Source organism: Canis aureus, chromosome 11, assembly GCF_053574225.1.
Source record: "Canis aureus isolate CA01 chromosome 11, VMU_Caureus_v.1.0, whole genome shotgun sequence".
NCBI classification, from domain to species: Eukaryota; Metazoa; Chordata; class Mammalia; order Carnivora; family Canidae; genus Canis; species Canis aureus.
In genome coordinates this window covers 23,153,441-23,178,217 of record NC_135621.1, presented here as the reverse complement: position 1 = coordinate 23,178,217, position 24,777 = coordinate 23,153,441, and the positions used below count along the sequence as shown (strand labels likewise).

Genomic DNA, 24,777 nt, shown 5'->3' with positions numbered 1-24,777 from the left:
GTAATCATCACAATATTTTTCCAGTTTCAGAATGTGTCCATTATTCCCCCAAATTTCCCTCGTGTCCATTTTGCAGTCTCTCCCTGTCCCTCCCCTCCTTGCTCCCCCCACCCTCCCGGCCCAACCCTGGACAAATACAGATCTACTCTCTGTCTCTATGGTTTTTGTCTTTTCTAGAAATCTCATACAAATGTAATCACATGCTTTGAAGTCTTTGCTGGGTCTGACTTCTTTCGCTAATGATAACATTGTTTCCTCAGTGGCACGTATCTCTCCCATCTGGCGGAGCTCAAACATCTCCGCCCCGCTGCGTGGGCTCTGGGGAGGATGGTTAAGGGCACAGCTCTTTGATGGCTGTTCTTTGTCTTGCTTCGTGGACTCCCGCCTTGTGCATGCACAACTTCCTATTTAGTCGGAGACTCGGGCGGATTCCTATCTGGTTTCTGGAGTGTGTTCTCTGCAGAGTTCCCACCTCCGCAAATTCCAGCCGCTTGGGTTTGCAATCTGCTGTCTCCCTCCTTGGCCGCTGAGGTTGTCTTGCTGCCTGGGCCCCTGCTTCCTGTGTTATGATGGGAAAGTTAGTCCAGGCAGAGAGGCCAGGAGATCACGCATTTTTGTTCTCTCCAGGACCTCAGCGCTATTTGTTGTTAAAGGTCTTAAAATGTAGGGTTTTGAGGGGCGCCTGGGTGGCTCAGTCACAGAAGCGTCTGATTCTTGATTTCAGCTCAGGTCATGATCTCAGGGCTGTAAGATCAAGCCCTGAGTTGGGCTCCGTACTCTGCAGGAAATCTTGAGATTCTCTCTCTCCCTCTGCCTCCTCCTCCCCTAGCCCCCCACCAACCGGCTAGCACACTCTCTCTATAACAAATCTTTTTTTTTTAAATGTGAAATCCCCCCCGCCTCATATATTTTGTCCAGTTTCTAGTTATTTATAGCAAGATAGTAAGTCTGCCACTATGGACATCCATGCATTTCTTGCAAAAGTTTTTCACTAGCTATTATTATCCTCAATCAAATTCCCCTTTTCAGTGTGTGGTTTAAACAATTTTGGTAGTTGTATACAGTGGGTGACTATCGACACAGTCATGATGAGAAACAACTGCCTTCCCTAAAACTTCTCTTCGTGCCCCCTCACACTCCATTCTTTTGTATTTCAGGTGTTTCATTCAGCATGATGCATTGGAGATTGCCCACATTATTATGTGTGTTAACGTTTTGTTCCTTTTTATTGCTGACTAGTACACCACTGGGTGGAGAGACCACAATTTCTCTATCCACTCACCAGTTGTTGGGCATTTGGGTTGCTTCCAGTTTGGGGCTATTTTTTTTTTAATATTTTATTTGTTTATTCATGGAAACACAGAGAGAGGCAGAGACACAGGCAGAGGGATAAGCAGGATCCATTCAGGGAGCCCGATGCGGGACTTGATCCCAGGACCCCAGGATCACACCGTGAGCCAAAGGCAGACACTCAACGGCTGAGCCACCCAGGCATCCCATTTTTTAGGTCTATTATGGATAATGTTACTATGCTATGTCTTTGTATGGAAAGACATACACATAATATTTGTGTACATGTTGTAAGTGTATGTTTAACTTTTAAAGATATCACCCTACTGTTTTCCACAGAGCCATCCCATTTTGTCCTCTCACCAGCAACGGATAAGAGTTCTAGTTGCTCTACATCATCAAGGACAACAAGACACTTACCTGTCTTGTTTTCTTTTCTGAAGATTTTATTTTTAAGTAATCTCTACATCCAATGTGGGGCTTGAACTCAGAACCCTGAGATCAAGGGTGCCATGTTCTTTCGACTCTGTCCACCAGGCACTCCTGTTACCTGTATTTTTAAACTTTAGTCTTTTTAACAGTTGCACAATGGTATCTCATTGATTTCCCCCTTTGAATTACTTTGGTGCTTTTGCCAAAAATTAATAGACCATATGAATGTGGGTTTAATTTCTGGACTTTATTCCATTGATTATGTGCCAATTGCACATTGTCTTGATTGCTATAGCTTTATAGTAAAACTTAAAGTCAGATAGTTTAAGTCCATCAACTTTGTTCTTGTTTTTCAAAATTGTTTTGGATATTCTATGTCCTTTGTCTTTTTATACACGTTTTTAAATCAGCTTGTTAATGTCTTTTTGCAAAGTTTGTTAAAATTTTAATGGGAATTGCATTGAATCTATAGATCAATTCGAGGAGGACAGATATGTTAGCAATATTAAAGCTTCCAATCTATGAACATGGTATATCTTTTCCTGTATTTAGGTCTTTTTTCAATCTCCTAATGTAACATTTTGTAGTTTTCATTGTACAGGTTTTGTACATCTTTTATTAAATTTATTCCTAAGTATTCTTTTTCCTAAGTATTCTAAGTTATCCTAAGTGAGGTTGTTTATTAAATGAATGAGTAATTATTCATTGCTAGTATATACAAATACAACTGACTTTCATATATTAACTTTCTATCTTGCAACTTTGCTACATTCACTTATTAATTCTAGTAGTGTTTTTATAGCTTAATTAGGGCTTCCTATATACATGATTAAGTACTCTGCAAAAAAAGACACTTTCATTTCTTTCCTAATTTGTATGTCTTTCATTTCTTTTTCAAGCCTTAGGCTTGAAAGTAAAGGGCTTGAAAGTTAGGACTTTCAGTAAAATGTTTAATAGACACAGTAAGAGCAGACACCCTTGGTATATCCCTTTTTAATATAGAAAGCATTAAGTCTTTCACTACTGAGTATGATATTAGGTATATGTTTGTTGTTATTGTTTGTAGATATCCCTAATCAGGTTTTAAAAGTTCCCTTCTATTTTTCTTTTCCTAGAAGTTTTTTGCCAAGAAAGCATAGTGAATTTTATCCAGTTTTTTTACTTGCATCTTTTGAAACGATCTTTTCTCTTTTATTCTATTATTATAGTGAATCATATTGATTGAGCTTTGGATGTGAAACCTATTTTACATTCTCAGGATATGCTCCACTTGATACTGATGTATTATTATTTTTATATATGGTTTGATTTGCTCATGTTCTGTTAATAATTTTTGTGTCTGACTCTGAGATTGCTTTATGGGAAATTTTTTTATTTACAAATTCAATTTATTTAATTGCTATCAGGCTGATCAAGTTTTCTATTTTTTCCTTGGATGAACTCTGATAATTCATGTCTTTCAAGGAAATTGTCCATTTCAACTGAGTTGTCATGTTTATTGTGATAAAGTTGTTCAAAACATATCCTTAGTCTTTTCAGTGTCTATTGAATCTGTAGTAATTTCTTCTTTATTGTTGCTGATATTAGAAATTTGTGTCTTCCCTTTTGTTAGTCCAACTGGGAGTTTATCAATTTTTTTAATCTGAAACTTTTATTTTATTTATTTTATTTTTTAAAGATTTTATTTATTCATAAGAGACACAGTGAGAGAGGCAGAGACATAGGCAGAGGGAGAAGCAGGCTCTCTGTGGGGAGCCTGATGTGGGAGTCAATCCCAGGACCCTGGGATCACGACCTGAGCTGAAGGCAGATGCTCAACCGCTGAGCCATCCAGGCATTCCAAGCTTATCAATTTTATTACTATTTTCAAAGAAGTAGCTTTTTCTTTCTTTGGTATTCCATATATTTTTCTATTAGTTTATTGATCTTTTTCTTTTATCTTTATTATTTTCTTCATTATACCTGTCTTGTGTTTAATTTACTTTTCTTTTTATAGGATCTTAAGGTGAAAGCATAGATAATGTATCTGAGATATTTCTTCTTTTCCAATCCAGGCATTTAAAACTACATTTCCCTCTAACACTGCTGTAATTTTTTCCCACAAACCTATCTTAAAAGTTTTTTTCTAACTGAAGTATAGTTGACACACAATGTCACATTAGTTTCAGGTGTACAACACAGTGATTCAACAAAACTATAGATTATGCTATACTCACCACAAATGTAGCAACCAAATCCTACAATTTCTTTTTTTTTTAAATTTTTTATTTATTTATGATAGTCACACACAGAGAGAGAGAGAGAGAGACAGAGAGGCAGAGACATAGGCGGAGGGAGAAGCAGGCTCCATGCACCGGGAGTCCGACGTGGGATTCGATCCCAGGTCTCCAGGATTGCGCCCTGGGCCAAAGGCAGGCGCCAAACCACTGCGCCACCCAGGGATCCCCCAACTTCTTTTTTCTTGCAAGAGAAGCTAGAAGTTTGGATGTTTATTAAAATTTTTTTCAAAAAAAAATTTTTTTTCAATGTTGAAGTATCAGCAATTTTTTATTTTTAAAATTATTTTCTTTCAAATTTTTGTTTAAATTCTAGTCAGTTAACATACAGTGTAATATTAGTTTCACCAGTAGCATTTAGTGATTCATTACTTACATATAACACCGGATGCTCATCACAAGTGCTCTCTTTAATACCCATCACCCATCTATCCCATCCCCCACCCACCTCCCTCAATTAACCTTCAGTTCGTTCTCTCTTGTTGAGTCTCTTATGGCTTGTTTCCCTGTCTCCTTTTTTTCTCTTCCCCCTTCCCATATGTTCATCTGTTTCTTTCTTAAATTCCACATGAGTGAAATCATAGGGTATTTATATTTCTCTGATCAACTTAATTTGCTTAGCATAATACACTCTAGCTCTATCGACATTGCAGCAAATGGCAAGATTTCATTATTTTTGATGGCTGAGTAATATTCCAGTGTGTATATATGTATGTGTGTGTGTGTGTGTGTGTGTGCCATCTCTTTTTTAACCATTCATCAGTCAATGGACACTTGGGCTTTTTCTATAGTTTGGCTATTGTTGACATAAATATCGAGGTACTTGTACCCCTTTGAATCTATATTTTTGTATACTTTGGGTAAATACCTAGTAGTGTAATTACTTGAAAAGAATATGTGTTCTATCATTTTGAGCGTTGTACAATATTAAAAGAGGTTGAAAATATTGTTCAAAAATTTTATATGATTGTTAATTTTTTTTCTAGTTGTTCTAGCCATTGTAAAGATGAGTGTTAAAATTTCCAGCTATGATTGTTGAATTGTGTGCTTCCCTTTAAATTTGTCAATTTTTGCTTCATGTATTTGAAAACTTTTTGTTAAAAAATTTTATTTATTTATTTATTTATTTATTTGAGACAAAAAGAGAGAGGCAGAGACACAGGCAGTAGGAGAAGCAGGCTTCATGCAGGGACCCCGATGTGGGACTCGATTCTGGAACCCCAGGATCATACCCTGAGCTGAAGTCAGACACTCAACTGCTGAGCCACCCAGGTGTCCTAATGTGTCTGCAAACTTATTGGGCAAATATACACTTATGATGATTGTGTCTTCATGATGAATTTGTTCTTTCACCATTATGAAGCGCTCCTCTTCTTTTTTCTTTTTCTTTCTTTCTTTCTTTCTTTTATTTTTATTTTTATTTTATTTATTTTTTTGAGAGAAAGTGCATGTGAGCCTGTGAGCAAGTGGGGAGGGGTAGAGGCAGAGAGAGAATCTTAAGCAGGTTCCATGCTCAGTGCAGAGCCTGATGCAGGGCTTGATCTCACCACCTTGAGATCATGAACCTGAGCCAAAATCAAGAGTCGGACGCTTAACTGACTGAGCCATCCAAGCACCCCATGAAGTGTTGTTCTTCTTTATTGCTGGTGAAGCATTCCATTTTGAAATCTATTTTATCCAATATTAATATTCCCCTCTGACATTTTTGTGCTTATCATGCACACGGTTTATCTATTTCTCATTCATTTACTTTCCACCTATGTCTTTATATAGTTGGCTTCAAAAAAATTCATTCTGACGATCTCTAACCTTTAATTAGAGTGTTTCTTTCATTACTGTTTACCGTAATTATTGATGTGGTTGGGTTGGGTCTATCATTTTATTCTTGTTTTGTTGGTCTTCCATTTTTTTCTCCTTTGTTGTTCCTATTATTTTTTTAGAATGATTTTTAGGATTCTGTTTTAATTTTCTTGTTGGTATCTTAGCTATATTTCTTTGCTATTTTTTGGGGGGGGGCGGGTGCCCCAGCAGATACAGTACACAATGAACCTTTGGGTCAATATCTCGTCCGTCTTTTCTGTTGTTGTTGTTCTTACATTTAATACATCTACTTGTTATATAGATCACAAGAAAATGTTGTAATCTTTGCTATAAACCATTATGGGGTTTATAAAACAATTAGAAGGGAAAAGGGAAATAGAAAAAAAAAAGGTCATTTGATTTTACCCAGATATTTACCATTTCTAATACTCCTCCATTTTTTCTGAGGATTTGAGTTTCTATCTGACACCATTTTCTTCAGCCCAAAGAAACTGCTTTAGTATTACTCGTGCTGCAGTTCTGTTGGTGAGGAATCCTCTTAGTTATACTATGTATTAAAATGCCTGTATTGTGTTTTCATTCTTGAATGATGTTTTTTCTGGATATAGAATTCCCAATTGACAGATTTTTCCTTCAGCAATTTAAAAATGTTGTTCTGCTCTCTCCTGGCCTCTATGGTTTCTAATAAGTCAGTTAATATTTAGATAGTTGTTTTTCTGAATGTCATATGTCTTTTCTCTCCTGATGCTATCAATGTTTGCTCTTTTTCTTTGGCTTTCAATGGTGTGATGTGTCTTGGCATAGGCGTCATTGTGTTTATTTTGTTTGGTGTTAGTTTGACATTTACATCTGCAAATTTCTATCTTTCATCAGATTTGGAAAATTTTGGCCATTATTTTTCAAATGCTTTTCTTTTTTTAAAAAGATTTTATTTATTTGAAAACAAGAGAGAGAGAGCATGGGGGAGGGGTTGCAGAGAGAGAGAGAAAGAGAGAGAGAGAGAGACTCCCCACTGAGCAGGGAGTCTGCCATGGGACTTAATCCCAGGACCCTGAGATCATGACCTGAGCAGAAAGCAGAGGCTCAACTGATGGAACCACCCAGGTGCCCCTCAAATGCTTTTCTGTGTGTGTTGTGTTCTCTTTCTCTTATCCTTCTGGTATTACAATTAGACTAGTATTTGAACACCTAACATCTCTAACAGGTTCCTGAGATTCTATTCATTGTTTTTTTTTTTCAATGTTTTCTCTTTCTGTTCCTATTCTTCGATGTGTTATCTATCATCTATCTATCTATCTATCCATCTCTCTCTATCTATCTTCTATCTATCATCCATTTGTCTCTTTTAAAAAAGATTTTATTTATTCATGAGAGACACAAAGAGAGGCAGAGACACAGGCAGGGGGAGAAGTAGGCTCCCTGCGGGAAACCTGATGTGAGACTCAATCCCAGGACTCCGGGATCATGACCTAAGCCAAAGGCAGATGCTCAACCACTTAGTCACCTAGGCATCCCTCATCTTTTTGTCTCTTGCTTCAATTTTACTTATTCTTTCTCTGTCATGTCTCTTTCATGTCTACAATTTCCATTTGGTCTTTTTTTATTGCTTTTTTTCTGCTGATATTTATTATTTCTCTCTTGAGGTTTTTATTCATTGAAGTCATGTTTTTGTTTTAATTCATTGAGCTTAGTTATGATATTTGTTTTAAAATCTGTTTCTGTCCATTCTAACATCTACTCATCATATGGATGGATTTACTTAATTTGCTTTCCTCCTGAGAATGTGCTCCATATTCTTGTTTCTAAAGTTAGGTTACTAACTTTTCAAACTGTATGAAAATCATTCCTCCCTACTATGCAACTATTATTAGTAACATCAGAATTATTGGTTTGAATACCAGTAACCTATTGTGAATAACTTACTGTCAATCACTTACTGGAGTCTACCTACAATTTCCTGCTTACTTTCTGTGTTTCTAACAAGCCCAACTACCAAACAGCTTTCTACCTCATTGCCCCCTTTATACCTCTTGTTTACTCAATTTTATTCTATATTTAGTTCAGTTATTGAGCTAAACATTTAGCTCATTTGAGTTATTTAGCTCAACATATATTGAGCTAACCTAGGATTGACCTAGACTATCTCATCAAATCCTCTCAACCACACAATTCAGTAGGTATTATTACTATACCATTATTACTATACCATTTCATTTTGATGAAAAAAAAATAGACTTAAAGAGATGGTTATTGGGGGATCCCTGGGTGGCTCAGTGGTTCAGCGCCTGCCTTTGGCCCCAGGCATGAGCCTGGGTTCCCGGGATCGAGTCCCACGTTGGGTTCCCGGCATGGAGCCTGCTTCTCCCTCTGCTTGTGTCTCTGCCTCTCTCTCTCTCTCTCTCTCTCTCTCTACGTCTATCATGAATAAATAATAAATAAAATCTTAAAAAAAGAGATGGTTATTTATTCAAAGTCAGGTGCTAACCCATGAAAGCAGGATTGACATCATTCAGGTTTGTCTGATTCTAGATCTCATGATCTTTATCAGAGATTGGCAAACCTTTTTCATAAAGTACCAAATGGTTACCATTTTAGGCTTTGTAGGACATATAGTCTCTGTCACAACTACTCACTCTGCCATTGTAGCATCAAAGAAGCCATAGACAATATGTAAATGAATGTCACAGTTTCCAATAAAATTTACAAAAACAGTGGGAAAGATTTGGCTCACTGACTGTAGTTTGCTGATCCCTGCTCTCAACAATTACATTATTCTGTTATTTTTTCTTTTAATCCCCAAAGTTCCCAGTTCAACAAATATTTATAGCATTGTTTATAAGCACAAGGCACTGAGCTTGGTCCTGGAAGGGATGAAGAAGACAAAGGCCCTGCCTTGAGGGACCTTAGATGTGAAAAAGGGTACACAAACACAGCTATAGCACAAAGCTAACTACTGAATGCCAAAAGAGGGGTAGAGACTGACTGGAGCTTTTCCTGATGGACACATGGTGTTTTGGTATAGTAGGTGGCAATGGCATAGCTTTCTAGTGAGAGAATCACAGGCGGAGATGGCAAGGAGAGAGTTGCAGACAAGGAGCCAGCACAAACAAGAATTTTTCTTTCTGTTTGTCACTCATCTTTTCTTCCCTATACCACTGTTCACTCACTTCCTCTCTCTTTTCCTTGCCATAAACATATGCATTTTGGTCCAAATCTTTTTGTCTTGCACCTCGCCTATTTTCTCTCTTGCTTTCCTTTTCTCCCTGTTCCTTCTTTTTAAAAATTATTTTTACTTCTTTTATTTTTAAAGATTTTATTTATTTATTCATGAAGACACACACACACAGAGGCAGAGACACAGGCAGAGGGAGAAGCAGGCTCCATGCAGGGAGCCCAATGTGGGACTCGATTCTGGGACTGTGGGATCACACCCCAAGCTGAAGGCAGACGCTCAATCGCCGAGCCACGAGGCGCCCCTTACTTCTTTTTTTAAAAAAGATTTTATTTATTTGTTCATGAGATACATAGAGAGAGGCAGAGACACAGGTAGAGGGAGAAGCAGGCTCCCTGTGGGGAGCCCGATATGGGACTCGATCCCAGGACTACAGGATCATGTCCTGAATCGAAGGCAGATGCTCAACCACTGAGCCACTCAGGTGCCCCTTATTTTTACTTCTTGATTACTGATCTTGTTGTGCACTTGGCTTAAGAGCACACATTTATACTGCAAACTTTAATTGAAGTTTGATTCATGTACATCAACATACTTGACACATTATCTGAGGCAAACAACATTTATGTAAAATTTTAAAAATGCCATTTAGATTTAATGCAATCCCTATCAAAGTACCAACAGCATTTTCCACAGAACTACAACAAACACTTCTAAAATTTGTATGGAAACACAAAAGACCCCAAATAGCCAAAGCCACTTTGAAAAAGCAAAATAAAGCTGGAGGCACAATTCCAGATTTTAAAGCTATATTACAAAGCAGTAGTAATCAAAACAGTAATGGTACTGGCACAAAAAAATAGACACAAAGATACATGGAATAGGATAGAAAACTCAGAGACAAATCCATAATTACAGATCAATTAATATATGACAAAGAGGTCAAGAACATGCAACGGGAAAAAGACTGTCTCTTCAAGAGACAGTGTTGTACGGCTACATTCAAAAGAATGGAACTGGACCACTTTCTTACACCATACACAAAAATAAACTCAAAATGGATTAAAGACCTAAATGTGAGACCTGAAACCATAAAAAAAAGTCCTGGAAGAGATGACAGGCAGTAATGTCTCCGACATCGGCCATAGCAACATTTTTCTAGATATGTCTCCTGAAGCAAGGGAAATAAAAGCAAAAATAAGCTATTGAGACTACTGCAAAATCAAAAGCTTCTGCACTTGGGTAGCCCGGTGGCTCAGTGGTTTGGTGCCGCCTTCAGCCCAGGGTGTGATCCTGGAGACCCTGGATTGAGTCCCTTGTCGGGCTCCCTGTATGGAGCCTGCTTCTCCCTCTACCTGTGTCTCTGCCCCTCTCTCTCTGTGTCTCTCATGAATAAATAAAATCTTAAAAAAAAAAAAAGCTTCTGCACAGCAAAGGAAACAACCAGCAAAACTAAAAGACAACCTGTCGAGTGGAAGAATGTATTTTCAGAAGATCTATCCAATAAAGGATTAGTATCCAAAATATATGAAGAATGTGTATAACTCAACATCCCCAAAATAAATAACCCAATTAAAAAATGTGTAGAAGATATGAATAAACATTTCTCTGAAGAAGACATCCAGATGGCCAAAGAGACATGAAAAGATGCCCCACATCCCTTATCAACAGGGAAATGCAAAGCAAAACTATAATGAGATATCACCTCACACCTGCTACAAGGGCTAAAATAAAAAACTAAGAAGCAACAGGTGTTGGCAAGGATGTGAAGAAAATGAACACTTGTGCACTGTCGGTGGGAATGCAAGCTGGTGTAGCCACTCTGGAAAGAGTATGTTCCTCAAAAAATTAAAAATAGAACTACCCTACAATTCAGGAATTGCACTACTGGATATTTCTCCTCCTTCCCCCCAACACAAAAACACTAATTCAAGGGGGATACATGCACTTTGATGTTTATTGCATGTATTATAATAGCTAAATCATGGAAAAAGCCTAAGTACTCATTGATAGATGAATGGATAAAGAAGATGTGATATATAGAATGGAATATTATTTGGCCATAAAAAGAGTGAAATCTTGCCATTTGCAACAATATGGATGGAGCTAGAGAAATAGGTGATAGGGATTAAAGAGTATATTTATCATGATGAGTCCTCAGCAATGTATGGAATTGTCAAATCACTATATTGTATGCCTGAAACTAATGTTACACTGTATGTTATCTATACTGGAATTAAAATAAAAGCACTTAATGAAAGAAAAAAAAGAGAAAAGGAAAAAAGCATACTTGGATTGAAGCTGAAAAAAAAAAAAAGACAAAAATGCCATTTCACCCAAATGAAATATTAACTTATACTGTCAATCCAGGCAAGGTTGTCAATCCATAGTTGATCCTAGGCAATCAATAACACCCACTGTTTGGCCAATCTCCTTCTGTTAATCTCCTTCTGTTCTCATCCTTGCCCATACTACTAGACTGGCCTGTTAAAGTATCTCTCTCTTTTAATCTTATAATTTTTTTCTTCCTCTCCTCCATCTTTCCTCTTTCCTGTACTTTTTGGATTGGTATTACCCCCCCCTTTTTTTTTTGCTGGAGTCATGCTATATTTATTTTCTCCTTTCTGAAAACAACTCTAAAAATTCATTGTTCATTAATTCAACTGATATTTATTGAGAAATTACCATGTGGCAGGTCCTTTCCTAGGTGCTGGAATACATTATGGCAGTAAACAAAATAGATTAGTAAACTATGATATAGAAGGTGTTAAGTGCTATGGAGAACAATTCCTTTTTTTTTTTTTAAAGATTGTATTTATTTATTCATAAGAGACACAGAGAGGTAGAGGGAGAAGGGAGAAGGAGGGAGAAGCAGGCTCCCTGTGGGGAGCCCGATGGGGGACTCAATCCCGGATCCTGGGATCACGCCCCAAGCCGAAGGCAGGCGCTCAACTGCTGAGCCACCCAGGCGGCCGTGAGATTTTATTTTTAAGTAATCCCTACACCCAACACAGCTGGAACTCACAACCCTGAGATCCAGAGTCCCAGGACTCCAGGATCACGTCCTGAGCTAACGGTAGACACTCAACTGCTGAGCCACCCAGGCGTCCCAAGAACAATTCCTTAGAATCAGGAATTTTGGTGGTGTGTTACAATTTCAAAAATCAATAAGGGAAAGCTCATTAAGAGATCACTTCAGTAGATAGTTGGAGGAAGCAAACCATGCCGGTAACTGCTGGGAGGGTGTGGAAAGCATTCCACGCAAAAGAAATAGCATGTGTGGAGTCCTGAGGCAGGAGCATCCTTCCCTGGGCGGAGGACGACAAGGAGGCCAGTGTGGGTGGAGCACTGTGCAGGAGGAAGAGACTAGAAGTGATCAGGGGCAGGCAGGAGGAGGGACACAGACCCCTCAGGGACTTCTGCATTGGAAGAATTTTGGCTTTTACTTTGGGTGAAATGGAAATCCTTTAGAGGGTTTTGAGCAGAGTGAAATGTTGACTTATACTTTTAAAAGATTTAGAAAATAGGAAGGCAAGAGAAGTAGCCAAGGAACCAACCAGGATATCTCAACATTCCAGGCAATACATTTGAGTATTATGGGGAACTTTTTCTGTAAGAATTAGTTACTTTTGTTTTACAACTGAGGATAGAAAACTAAGGTGCGAGACCTTGATGCAGGACAATACATCTTACTATCCCCTGCTCCTCAAGGAAATATTGGGTGATTTTGCTCTGTTAGTTATTTACCATTTTGAATTGTCTTTTGCACTGCTAGGTGATCTAAAGCCTGGCACATAATCGGCACACAGAAATATTTCTGAAATGAATGTGCAGTCAGCTGAATGGGTAAGGATGAATTACGTTATCACATAAATTGCCTGCGCACGATTCAATTCCCTTGCACACTCTGGTGGTGTTTATTGTGTCTTTAAATTTTACTTGGCAAAGAAAACCAAAAGTGGCACATTATAAACACACTCCTACTCTTCAAATCAAAATATCCTATGGAAATTTGTACCGTCTTCTGTCGTAGCAGTTACCATTTGCCTCTTTTGTCTTGAGTTCCTTTCAGGGTTGGGGTCCCTTCACCTAGCACAGGGCTTCGTGACAATGTTGAAAGTACACGTGGTAGGATAAAGGGTAGTGGAAAGACAATACATGAATCACCAACAACCAGCCACAGAACCTTGTCTGAGTCTTGGAAAATACATTCGTTTCCCTTAGAAAAAAACCAATTCTTACCCTCCTGCTATAGAACTCAGCTACTTCTATTTAAGCCCTGGATGAGCTGGAGCAGAGTATTCTCAGCCTACCTAAGGTGCCTCGTAAACCATCTGGTATCACCAGTAAATGATCAGGGAGTACTGGGAACTGAGCTCGCGCGGCCTGAGACCTGCACTCTGCGGACAGGCTGCTCCACTTTCCAGGAGTGGGGGCACCAATCAACTCATTTCAACAGCACCTTCTCCTTAAAAAGAGCCCCTCTCTCACAGGCCCCTCTGCCCTCACCTGTCCCTGTACTCCTTCCCGGACAGGAGCCCCCCCCCCTCCCCAGCATCTCCCTCAGGGTGCACCTGTCTCTGTATCCCATCAGCCCCCACACATCCACATCTCAGGGTGCACCTGTCCGCCTCCCACTAGCCACCCCCACACCCGTGTCTCCTCGGGGTGCACCTGTCCCTGTACCCCTTCCCGGGCAAGAGGCCCCCCCACCTCCATCTCCCTCAGGGTGCACCTATCCCTGTATCCCTTCCTGGACAGGAGCCCCCCCCCGCCCACCTGCATCTCCCTCAGGGTGCACCTGTCCCTGTACCCCTTCCCGGAAGGAGCCACCCCTGCATCTCCCTCAGGGTGCACCCGTCCCCGTCCCATCAGCCCCCGCACCCCCGCATCTCAGGGTGCACCTGTCCCCGTCCCCTTCCCATCAGCCCCCGCACACCGGCATCTCAGGGTGCACCTGTCCCCGTCCCCTTCCCATCAGCCCCCGCACCCCCGCATCTCTGGGTGCACCCGTCCCCGTCCCCTTCCCATCAGCCCCCGCACCTCAGGGTGCACCTGTCCCCGTCCCCTTCCCATCAGCCCCCGCACCCCCGCATCTCAGGGCGCACCCGTCCCCGTCCTATCAGCCCCCGCACCCCCGCATCTCAGGGTGCACCCGTCCCCGTCCCATCAGCCCTCGCACCCCCACATCTCTGGGTGCACCCGTCCCCGTCCCCGTCCCATCAGCCCCCGCACCCCCGCATCTCAGGGCGCACCCGTCTCCGTCCCCGTCCTATCAGCCCCCGCACTCCCGCATCTCAGGGTGCACCAGTCCCCGTCCCATCAGCCCTCGCACCCCCACATCTCTGGGTGCACCCGTCCCCGTCCCATCAGCCCCCGCACCCCCGCATCTCTGGGAGCATCCTTCCCCGTCCCCGTCCCATCAGCCCCCGCACCCCCGCATCTCAGGGCGCACCCGTCCCCGTCCTATCAGCCCCCGCACCCCCGCATCTCAGGGTGCACCCGTCCCCGTCCCATCAGCCCTCGCACCCCCACATCTCTGGGTGCACCCGTCCCCGTCCCCGTCCCATCAGCCCCCGCACCCCCGCATCTCAGGGCGCACCCGTCTCCGTCCCCGTCCTATCAGCCCCCGCACTCCCGCATCTCAGGGTGCACCAGTCCCCGTCCCATCAGCCCTCGCACCCCCACATCTCTGGGTGCACCCGTCCCCGTCCCATCAGCCCCCGCACCCCCGCATCTCTGGGAGCATCCTTCCCCGTCCCCGTCCCATCAGCCCCCGCACCCCCGCATCTCAGGGCGCACCCGTCCCCGTCCCATCAGCCCTCGCACCCCCACATCTCTGGGTGCACCCGTCCCCGTCCCATCAGCCCCCGCACCCCCACATCTCTGGGTGCACCCGTCCCCTTCCCATCAGCCCCCGCACCCCCGCATCTCTGGGAGCATCCTTCCCCGTCTCCGTCCCATCAGCCCCCGCACCACCGCATCTCAGGGCGCACCCGTCCCCGTCCCATCAGCCCTCGCACCCCCACATCTCTGGGTGCACCCGTCCCCGTCCCATCAGCCCCCGCACCCCCGCATCTCAGGGAGCATCCTTCCCCGTCCCCTTCCCATCAGCCCCCGCACCCCCGCATCTCAGGGTGCACCAGTCCCCGTCCCATCAGCCCTCGCACCCCCACATCTCTGGGTGCACCCGTCCCCGTCCCATCAGCCCCCGCACCCCCGCATCTCAGGGAGCATCCTTCCCCGTCCCCTTCCCATCAGCCCCCGCACCCCCGCATCTCAGGGTGCACCAGTCCCCGTCCCATCAGCCCTCGCACCCCCACATCTCTGGGTGCACCCGTCCCCGTCCCATCAGCCCTCGCACCCCCACATCTCTGGGTGCACCCGTCCCCGTCCCCGTCCCATCAGCCCCCGCACCCCCGCATCTCAGGGCGCACCCGTCCCCGTCCCATCAGCCCTCGCACCCCCACATCTCTGGGTGCACCCGTCCCCGTCCCATCAGCCCCCGCACCCCCACATCTCTGGGTGCACCCGTCCCCTTCCCATCAGCCCCCGCACCCCCGCATCTCTGGGAGCATCCTTCCCCGTCTCCGTCCCATCAGCCCCCGCACCCCCACATCTCTGGGTGCACCCGTCCCCGTCCCATCAGCCCCCGCACCCCCGCATCTCAGGGAGCATCCTTCCCCGTCCCCTTCCCATCAGCCCCCGCACCACCGCATCTCAGGGCGCACCCGTCCCTGGACCCCCTCCCGACCAGGTCCCCCCTCCCCGACCCGCCTCTCTCCGTCTGGGGGAGCCCGGGCCCCCGGCTAGTCCTCTCAGACCCGCCGCCTCCTGGCGCCCCTCCCCTCTCGGCAGAACTTCCGCCCGCGCCCCCTCCTCTCAGGCGGGACTTCCGCCCGCGCCCCCTCCCTGCGCCGCGTCGTCCGGGTCGGCGCCCGGCGGGAGGCTGGGCGCGAGTCCGCGCGCTCTCCCCCCGGCCTGGGCTGCAGCGGCGCGGCGGCGGCGGCGGCGGCGGCGGCGGCGGCGGCGGCGGCGGCGGCGGCGTAGACCTGCGGCTGCGGGGCGCGCTCCTCCCCCGCCCGCGCTCCCGCCGGCCCTCCGCCTCCTCCTGCTCCTCGGCGTCGCCCGGCCCTGCGAGCTGCGAGCGGCAAGATGGCGGCGCCCAGGCCGCCGCCCGCCCGGCTGTCCGGAGTCATGGTGCCCGCGCCCATCCAGGACCTGGAGGCCCTCCGCGCGCTCACGGCGCTCTTCAAGGAGCAGCGGAACCGGTAACGGCGGGCGGCGCGGGCAGGCGGGGAGCGGGCGCCCCTGCTCGGCGGTGGGTCCCGCGGCTGCCCCCGCCCCCGCAGGTGTGGGCCGGGCGCAGGACGGGACGTTCCACCTGCCGCCCGGTTTGCTGGCCCCGCGCGCGCCGGGGGCCCGGCCGGGAGCGCTGGCCAGACCCGCGGTCGCGTAGCTGCGTCCTGGTGGGGTCGGGCCGGGGGCGGGGCGGGGGCGCGGGGCACTGCTCTTGGCGGGCAGCATAGCCCAGTGCAGCGGCGCCCCGACTCTGCGCGACCTGCGTGGTTCCTGGCCTTCCAGGCTGTGCGCTCCGGGACGACTGCTCCAAGCCTTTACCTTTTTTGGGGGTCTAAAATGTGAATATAATGCATATTTTCGTTGCTGGATTGTACAGAGGGATAAATGACGTAAATAAAGCATGTGGAAATACAAAGTATACGATGCTCTGAGCCAGTGCTTGTTTGATTGTGTTCTGGTCTCTGGGCCTCCGTGACGTCCTCTGTTCAGGTGGGAATAATGTCGCACGGCACTTCCCTGCGAGGATTGCTGTAAGGATTAAATGAGATAATGCATATTAAATTCTTAGTATGTAGTACTTCACTGAATGTTAGCTGGCATTCTTGTTCTTACCACAGTTAGTGATGGTTCCCCACGTGCCAGGTTTTGTGCTACGTGAAGTTGGAAAATGAAGTTCTTTACTGGGAAGTCCTGCTCTGGGGAGCCGGGGAATAGTTTTCTCGTGGGGGGGTGTGTGTACACAGAGTAGTGAGAGCCCTGCAAGAACGCACAGCTAGACGCAGATTGGTCCAGATGGTCAATCTCTAGAGGCCCTTTGTAAGGATTTATTTATTTATTCAGAGAGACACAGAGAGAGGTAGAGACAGGCAGAGGGAGAAGCAGGCTCCATGCAGGGAGCCCGACGTGGGACTCGATCCCGGGTCTCCAGGGTCACACCCGGCCGGAAGGCAGGCGCCTAAACCGCTGAGCCACCCAGGCTGCCCCCCTCCCCCCCCCCCCCCCCCCCCCTTGATCTTTAAATGGGCCGCCTTGGTCTGAGCACTTCTGCTCCCTTAGATCACAGTAGAAGCAGTGAGCTGTTGAAGGAGCGGTCAAAGCCCAGGGTAGCTTCTGTGGGTTTTTTTGGAGATACGTTAATTGATAATGATACTCCTGGTTGGATTGTGAGTTAATACGTCAGCACATCTGTACCACAGTGGACCTTCCTTTTAGTCGATTATCATCTTTCAGCCATTTACTGAGCACCTACTCTGAAATAGGTTCTTTGCTGGGGCTGAGGTGAATGGGACATAATCCTTTTTTTTTTCAAGCACAACAGGGAAATTGCTGTGTGAAATTGTAAAGGGCTCTAGACAAGAAGGTGGTGATACAGAGGGAATTTGGATCTGTTGAATAGATAGTGGGCAAGGAAAGACTTTAGATTCATGGCTTACAGATGAGAGGGCTTATTAGAGCAGTATATATGCAAAGGGATTATATGCAGATTTTATAGGGTTCCAAGAAGATTAAATGAAATAATATAGGTGAGGTGTCTGGTATAGAGGAGGCATTCAAACACCAGGTCAGATGGAGATCAGAGGAGACATTCAAACCATTTTTATAATCAGTGGGATAAAATCCAAGACCTTGAGCCAGTTTACAAGGCCCTTCTTGACTGTTGTGAGGAGAGTCGATGGGGAGCCATTGAAGGTTCTTTCAAGGGAGTGGCAAGTTAAGTTGTGGGTATTAGAAAGAACTCTCTGCCATATGGGGGGATAAATTAGAGTGAGGCTAGAGGCAGGAGACTTTGAAGAAACTGATGCATAAGCCCAAGGGAAAGAGAAAATTGCCTGCATTAGGACATTGTTCATGGGGATGGATAGAATAAATACTGAAAAATATTTACAGGGTTGAAGGGACAGGCATCAGGGTCCAGTTGGATTGTTGGAGGAGAACGAGCAAATGAAGAAGCTTACCTCATTTGGCTTAAGGTTTTCTGGGTCGATGTCTTTGTTCCAGGCAGAGTTTGGGGACCAGGGACAGGTGAAGTGCTGTGCAGGTCTTGGGATGGGGAGGCAGAATTATGGTGCAGACAGCCCTCCGTGAGGGTTTGTAAGGTTAGGCTGTTGTTTTTGGTTCCAGCAAGTTACTAGTTTCTCTGCCACTGCAGGTGGACCCAGAGGGAGGATGGGACACAAAGTGAAGCAAAATGAGACCTCAGAGCAGCATGTAGAAAACACCAGACAAAACAAAAAACAGGCTGAGGAAAGAAAGTAATTGATGGAACAAAAGAAGAAAATCTTAGCTGAAGTAATGTATTTTGTGATACTTGCTGTATGTTTGATGTTACAGACACTAGCCTCTGTGGTAGCTGGAGCCAAGAGAAGCATCCTATAGCAGAAGAACAAAAACTTGGAACCCAGGTAGACCTGAACAAGATTGAGGCTTACATTTCTGGATTTACTTCTCATCTTGAAAATGGTTGGATAAAACTGCTCACTTTGCAGAATTTATCTTGAGGATCCATAACATTATATGTATAGCGTGGTGTTCCGTGCCATTTATTTAACAGAACCTGTTAAAAAGTGGTTGGATTGTAAGTGACCAAGAACCCAATAGTGTTTCATCTCTTGCTTTTTAGAAAACAGTCAAAGCTATATTAGAAGGGATATAATTTATTGTTGGGTTTCCAGGGAAAGGGACCTGAGGATCTCATTACAATTTCTAGCAACCTGCAAGTGAATGGAAATACTCATGTTCTATTGTAGTCATTTTAGATGTATCCATAAATTATTTGATACTCCATCCTTCAAGAGGAGGAGGTTAATTCCTCTTTCCTTGAGTGTGGGCTGAATTTAGTGACTTGCTTTTGTTATACTAGATTATGGCAGAAGTGACAGTGCGTGAGACTAGGTCCTAAACGACAGTGCAATTCCCTCTTTGCTCTCTTGAATCACTGACACAGTCAGCTGCCATGTCATGAGGACACTCAAGCATCTGTGCAGAGAACTGACACAGTCAGCTGCCATGTCATGAGGACCCTCAAGCATCTGTGCAGAGAGATCAGTGTGGCGAGGAATGTGATGAGCCATCTTGGAAGTGGATAAGCTTAGTCTAGGGGAAACCCTCAGCCCTCTGTGACCCTTATGAGACCCTAAGCCAGAACCACCCCACTCAGCCACTCCCAGATTCCTGACCCTCAGACCTGCGTGAGACCATAAGTGTTATTGTTTTTAACTGCTAAGTTTTGGGATAATTTATTATGTAGCAATAGATCATTAATATACCAATTTAAATTCTGCATGCTCTGGATTCTATAACCCACTTCTTGGATAGTATTCTAAACACAAAAGTCCATTGAAAATTGCTTAGAGTCGTAAAATACCAGTATTAAGATAGTACTCAGTGGGGCACCTGGGTGGTGTAGGCGGTTCGTCATTGGACTCTTGGTTTTTGCTCTAGTCGTGATCTCATTGTCATGAGATCCAGCCCTGCATTGGGCTCTGTGATCAATGTGGGGTCTGCTTGGGATTCTTTCTCTCTCTTCCTCTGCCCCTTCTGCTGGTTCATGCATGCTCTTTTCTGTCTCTGCAATAAATAAATCTTTTTTTTTTTTTTTTTAAAAGGTACTACTCAGCTCTTTCTCCTCTGTGGAAGGTAATTTTGTTTCTTACCCATTAAATTTGTTTTATAATGTTTTGTTTAATGTACATATCTGCATTTTAAACTATATTTGACAAGTGATTTTTCTTGCTGTAATTTCTGAAAAAAGTAAGATATAAATACATTAAAGCTTCTATTTTTGGGTTTTTGCTGGAGGTTTTCCAACCCTTTAGTTACTTTCATGGCGTATCTCTACATCATCTCTCTTAATGATGTAGCCAGATCCCCATGTTAACATGTAGAGCCAAATGAAATTTGTTGTCATATTCTATACTTCTACTGTCCATTAAGTAGCCACTAGCTGCGTGTGGTGATTTAAAATAATTAGAAATAAGTGAAATGAATAATTGTGTTCCTTACTTGCACTAGCCACATTTTAAGTACTCAGTAACCACATGTGGTTAGTGGCTGCCCTATTGGTCACTGCAGATGTGGAATGTTTTCATCATTGTAGAAAGGTCTGTTGGATAGTGCTGCTCTATATTTTTTTCTATAGGGAAGATTATGTTCTGGTTCCTGAGTATTTCTGAAGTAATGAAACATTTGGATACTACTTTCTATAAATTATTCTCTTATGTAAACTAATACTTCCTTGTTCTTCCATATGATAAGCTTCTTGCATGAAGTGAGCATATCACATTCACTGTATCTCTAGCATCTAGCATGGAGTTGATAATCACAGGTGCTTAACAAATTTTTGTGGAACTGCTGGTATGTGTATAGCTTATTACTCATTGTGCATACTTGGTCTTTTCTTCCAGTCTCATGTAGAGAATGTATGTATGTATGTATGCTTATATATGTATGTATACGTATATTTTTTTTAGTTTCCCTCAGGATGGCTTATTTTTCCTTTTTAATCTGTTTAGTGAAAATTGTTTTTCTGTTTACTTTCTTCCAGGTTTTGTACATCCTGTTTAAAAGTGCAACTGTTTCCCTCCATCCTTCTGAACTCCATTGCTATATAAACTCTATTTTTTTAAGAGAGCACTTATTATATTTTAACATACTGTGTATTATTTGTAGTGTTTTTTTTTTTTTAATTTTTTTTTTTTATTTGGTTCTCTGCCTCTTTCTATAATAGAAGGCCCAGGAGGGTAGAGATGTTTGGCTTTTGTTTAGATTATTCTGTTTGGATAATGCTTCTTGAATTTGATGTTTTTTATCAATACATCAGCTGGTATGTCTTCAGAAGTTTCTTCCCCATTCTTGCCGTTCCTTCTAGGACTCCACACACATGTTAAACCTTTCACTATATGTTATATATATTTTAAAGATTTATTCATTTTAGAGAGCGCGTGCGTGTGCATATGCACACACGGGGAGAGAATCTTCAAGTGGATTCCCCGCTGAGTGCAGAGGTGGTTTTGGGGCTCAATCTCACGACCTTGAGATTACGACGTGAGCTAAAACCAAGAGTCAGATGCTTAAATGACTGAGCCCCCCCTTGGGCCCCTCACTGTATTTTATATGTATCATAGACTTCTTTCTCTATTGTCCCTTCTCAGAGCTTCCGTTTGAAAATTTGCTACTAATCTGCTTTCTAGTTTTCTGATCCTCTCTTCTGTTGTGTCTAGTCCCCTGTTGTCTGCTGTATTCTTAGTTTCAGATACTGCATTTTTGAATTATCATATTACAGAATGTCTCTGATTCTTTTTTAATAAAGATTCATTACTACTTGAACATATTAATTATAGTTATTTGAAAGAATGTGCCGTTGGGGCACCTGGGTGGCACAGCTGGTTAGGCATCTGACTCTTGGTTTCAGCTCAGGTCTTGATCTCAGGGTTTCAAGTTCAAGACCCACATTGGGCTCTCCACACTCGGTGTGGAGCCTACTTAAAAGCAGCAACAAAAATGTGCTTGATGACTTTCTATTGTCCGTTTTTCTTGTGTTCAGTAATATGGTCCTGTCTTTTTTATTGAATGCTGAATGCTGTGTAAGGAGAATTGAGGTCATTTCCAGATGTCTTCCCTTTGAAGAATATTTGCAAACTCAAAACCATAACCTAAAAACTCTTTTAAGAGTGATGGTAGAACAACTTGATATCTAATTGGAAAAAATGAACTTTGGCCCGCACATTGCACCATCCACAAAAAATACCTCAACATAAAAGCTGAAACTATAACGTTTTGGGAAGAAAACATGGGAGAATATCTTTGTGACTTGGAGTGTAGGTAAATATTTCTTACCCAGCACACAGGTAACACCAACCATCAAGAAAAAATTGACTTTATCAAATTAGACTTTATCAGAATTAAGAACTTTTACTCATCACAAGACACTATTAAGAAAATGAAAAGGCAAGCCATAAACTGAGAAAATACTTGGAATTCATGTATCTGACAAAAGACTTGTTTTAGAATATACAAAACACTCTTAAAACACGATTATAAAAAGACAAACTCAATTAAAAAAATTGATAAAATCCTGTGCTTCACAAAAGAAGATAACAGTCTATAGGTGGCCAACAACACTAATGACAAGTACTCATTGTCATTAGTCATTAAGGAAATGCAAATTAAAATGAGATGCCACTTTACATTCTTTAGGATAGCTGTAACAAGAAAAAAAAGGAAAATAAGTGTTGGTGAGGATGTGGAGAAATTGGAACACTTGGACATGTTTAGTGGGAATGTCAAATGGTATAACTAGAATGGAAAAGATTTTGGTGGCTCCTCAGAAAGTGAATACGACTTAGCAGTCCCACTCGTAGGTGTGCATCATAGAACTGAAAGCAGAGGCTCCAACACATACTTATGTGCCAACGAGCAGTGTAACATTACTCACAATGGCCAAAAGATGGAAACAACCCAAGTGCCTATCAGCAGATGAATGGATACACAAAATATGGACTATCCATATTAGCAGTGAGAAGGAATGAGGTGCTGATCCATGCTATGATATGGATGAACCTTGAAAACATGCTCAGTGGAGGAAGCCAGACATGAAAGGACAAATGTTATATAATTCCTCTTAAAAGAAGTACCTAGAATTAGACAAATTGGAGACAGCATATTAGAGGTTACCAGCAATTGGGAGTGGGGAGGAGTTAATTCTTACTGGTTATAGAGCTGTTTGGGGTATTCAAAAAGTTTTGGAATGATCATGGTGATGGTTGCACAACAATATGAACATAATTCAAGCCACTGGGTTTTATACTTAAAAATGGTCAAAATGGCAAAATTTATGTTAAATAGACAGTAGTTCCCCGCCTTGGGGACACATTCCAAGACCCTCAGTGGATACCTGAAACTGTAGATAGTATACTATGTTTTTTTGCTATCCATACTATCTTTGATGACATTTAACTTAAAAGTTAGGCATTGTAAGAGAGTAACAGCACTAACTAATAGTAAAATGATGCTTGGGTGGCTCAGTGGTTGAGTATCTGTCTTGGGCTCAGGGCGTGATGCCAGTCTGGGAATCGAGTCTCGCATTGGGCTCCTTAGGGGGAGCCTGCTTCTCCCTCTTCCTGTGTTTCTGTCTCTGTCTCTCTCTATCTCTCATGAATAAATAAATAAGATCTTTTAAAAAAAAAGTTAAATAGAACAGTAATAGCATACTGTAATAAAAGTTATATGAATGTTGTCTTTCAGAATATCTTATTGTGCTGTATTCACCCTTGTGATGATGTGAGAAGGTTCAATGTCTACATGATGGGATGAAGTGTGATGAATGACGTAGGCATCTGCTTCTGGACTGTGGTTGACTGCGGTAACTTAAACTGTAGAAAGCGAAATTGTGGATGTAGGGGACTACTGTGTTACATTTTACCATGATAAAAAAATTAATAATATACAGAAATCCATCAAATTATATACTTGAAATGAGTGCATTATATGCTATGTAAATTATATTTCAATAAAGCTTTTATTTTGATAATTTTTAAATTAATTTTTGAGAGAGTAGGAAGGAGAGACAGAGAGAATCCTAAGGCTCCATATCCAGTATGGAACCCAATGCAGGGCTCGATCCAGAACCTTAAGATCATGATGTGAGCTGAAATTAAGAGTGGGATGCTTAACTGGCAGTCAGGCGCCCCTCAGTAGAGCTTTTATAAACAAAACCGTAATGAGATAGCTCTGCATACCCATCAGAATAGCTAAAATTAAAATGACTGACAAGCATCAGATTTTGGCGAGGATGTGGAGCAACTGGAACTCTCCTGCTTTGCTGGTGGGAGTGTAAATGGTACACCTGCCTCGGGAAACATTTTGGCAGTTCTTTGTAAAGTTTAACATATACCTGCCTATGACTAGGTATTTACCTAAGAGAAGCAACATATGTCCACAGAAGACTTACTATTTTTTTAATATATTTCATTTATTTATATGAGAGCACATGGAGGGAGGGGGAGAAGCAGACTCCCGGCTGAGCAGGGAGCCCTACACGGGGCTTGATCATAGGACCCTGGGATCATGACCTGAGTCAAAGGCAGATGCTTCACTGACTGAGCCACCTAGGTGCCCCCACAAAAGACATATAAAAAGATCCTTGTGGTAGCTTTATTGATAATAGCCTTAGAAGCACCTCCAATGACCACCAGTGGGAAATGGGTAAAAGTGTTTGGTAATTTAAATGAATGAACCATCGATACACACAATAGTGTGGGTGGATCTCAGTGGCATACTGAGTGAAAGAAGCCGGACACCCAAGTATGTAGTGTGTGATTTTGTGTTTATGACATTCTGCAATTGGTAAAGCTAATCAGTGGTGATACAGATCTGAACAGTGGTTGTTGAAAGAGGTTGGGGATTGATTGGAAAGGAACATGAGGGCATTTTCTGGAGCAAAAGAAACATGCTGTATCTAGGTGGGGGTATTGGTTGCTTGGGGCA

At 43.3% G+C, this 24,777-nt stretch overlaps 1 protein-coding gene and 1 long non-coding RNA gene across 2 annotated transcripts in view; both read left to right on the top strand.

Moving 5' to 3' along the window:
• Positions 1-16,102: 16,102 nt before the first annotated feature.
• The window catches only part of ATXN10 (ataxin 10), a 163,049-nt gene continuing 154,374 nt past the window's right edge, over positions 16,103-24,777 (top strand). The window contains exon 1 of the mRNA XM_077914113.1: positions 16,103-16,262. Within this exon, the coding sequence (XP_077770239.1) occupies positions 16,147-16,262 (116 nt within the window). The 5' untranslated portion in view covers positions 16,103-16,146. The remainder of the gene's footprint in view (positions 16,263-24,777) is intronic.
• On the top strand, positions 18,621-23,637 carry LOC144323538 (uncharacterized). The gene is made up of 3 exons (XR_013388940.1): positions 18,621-18,695; positions 19,899-19,929; positions 23,536-23,637. It is a non-coding gene; the product is annotated as an uncharacterized LOC144323538 (long non-coding RNA).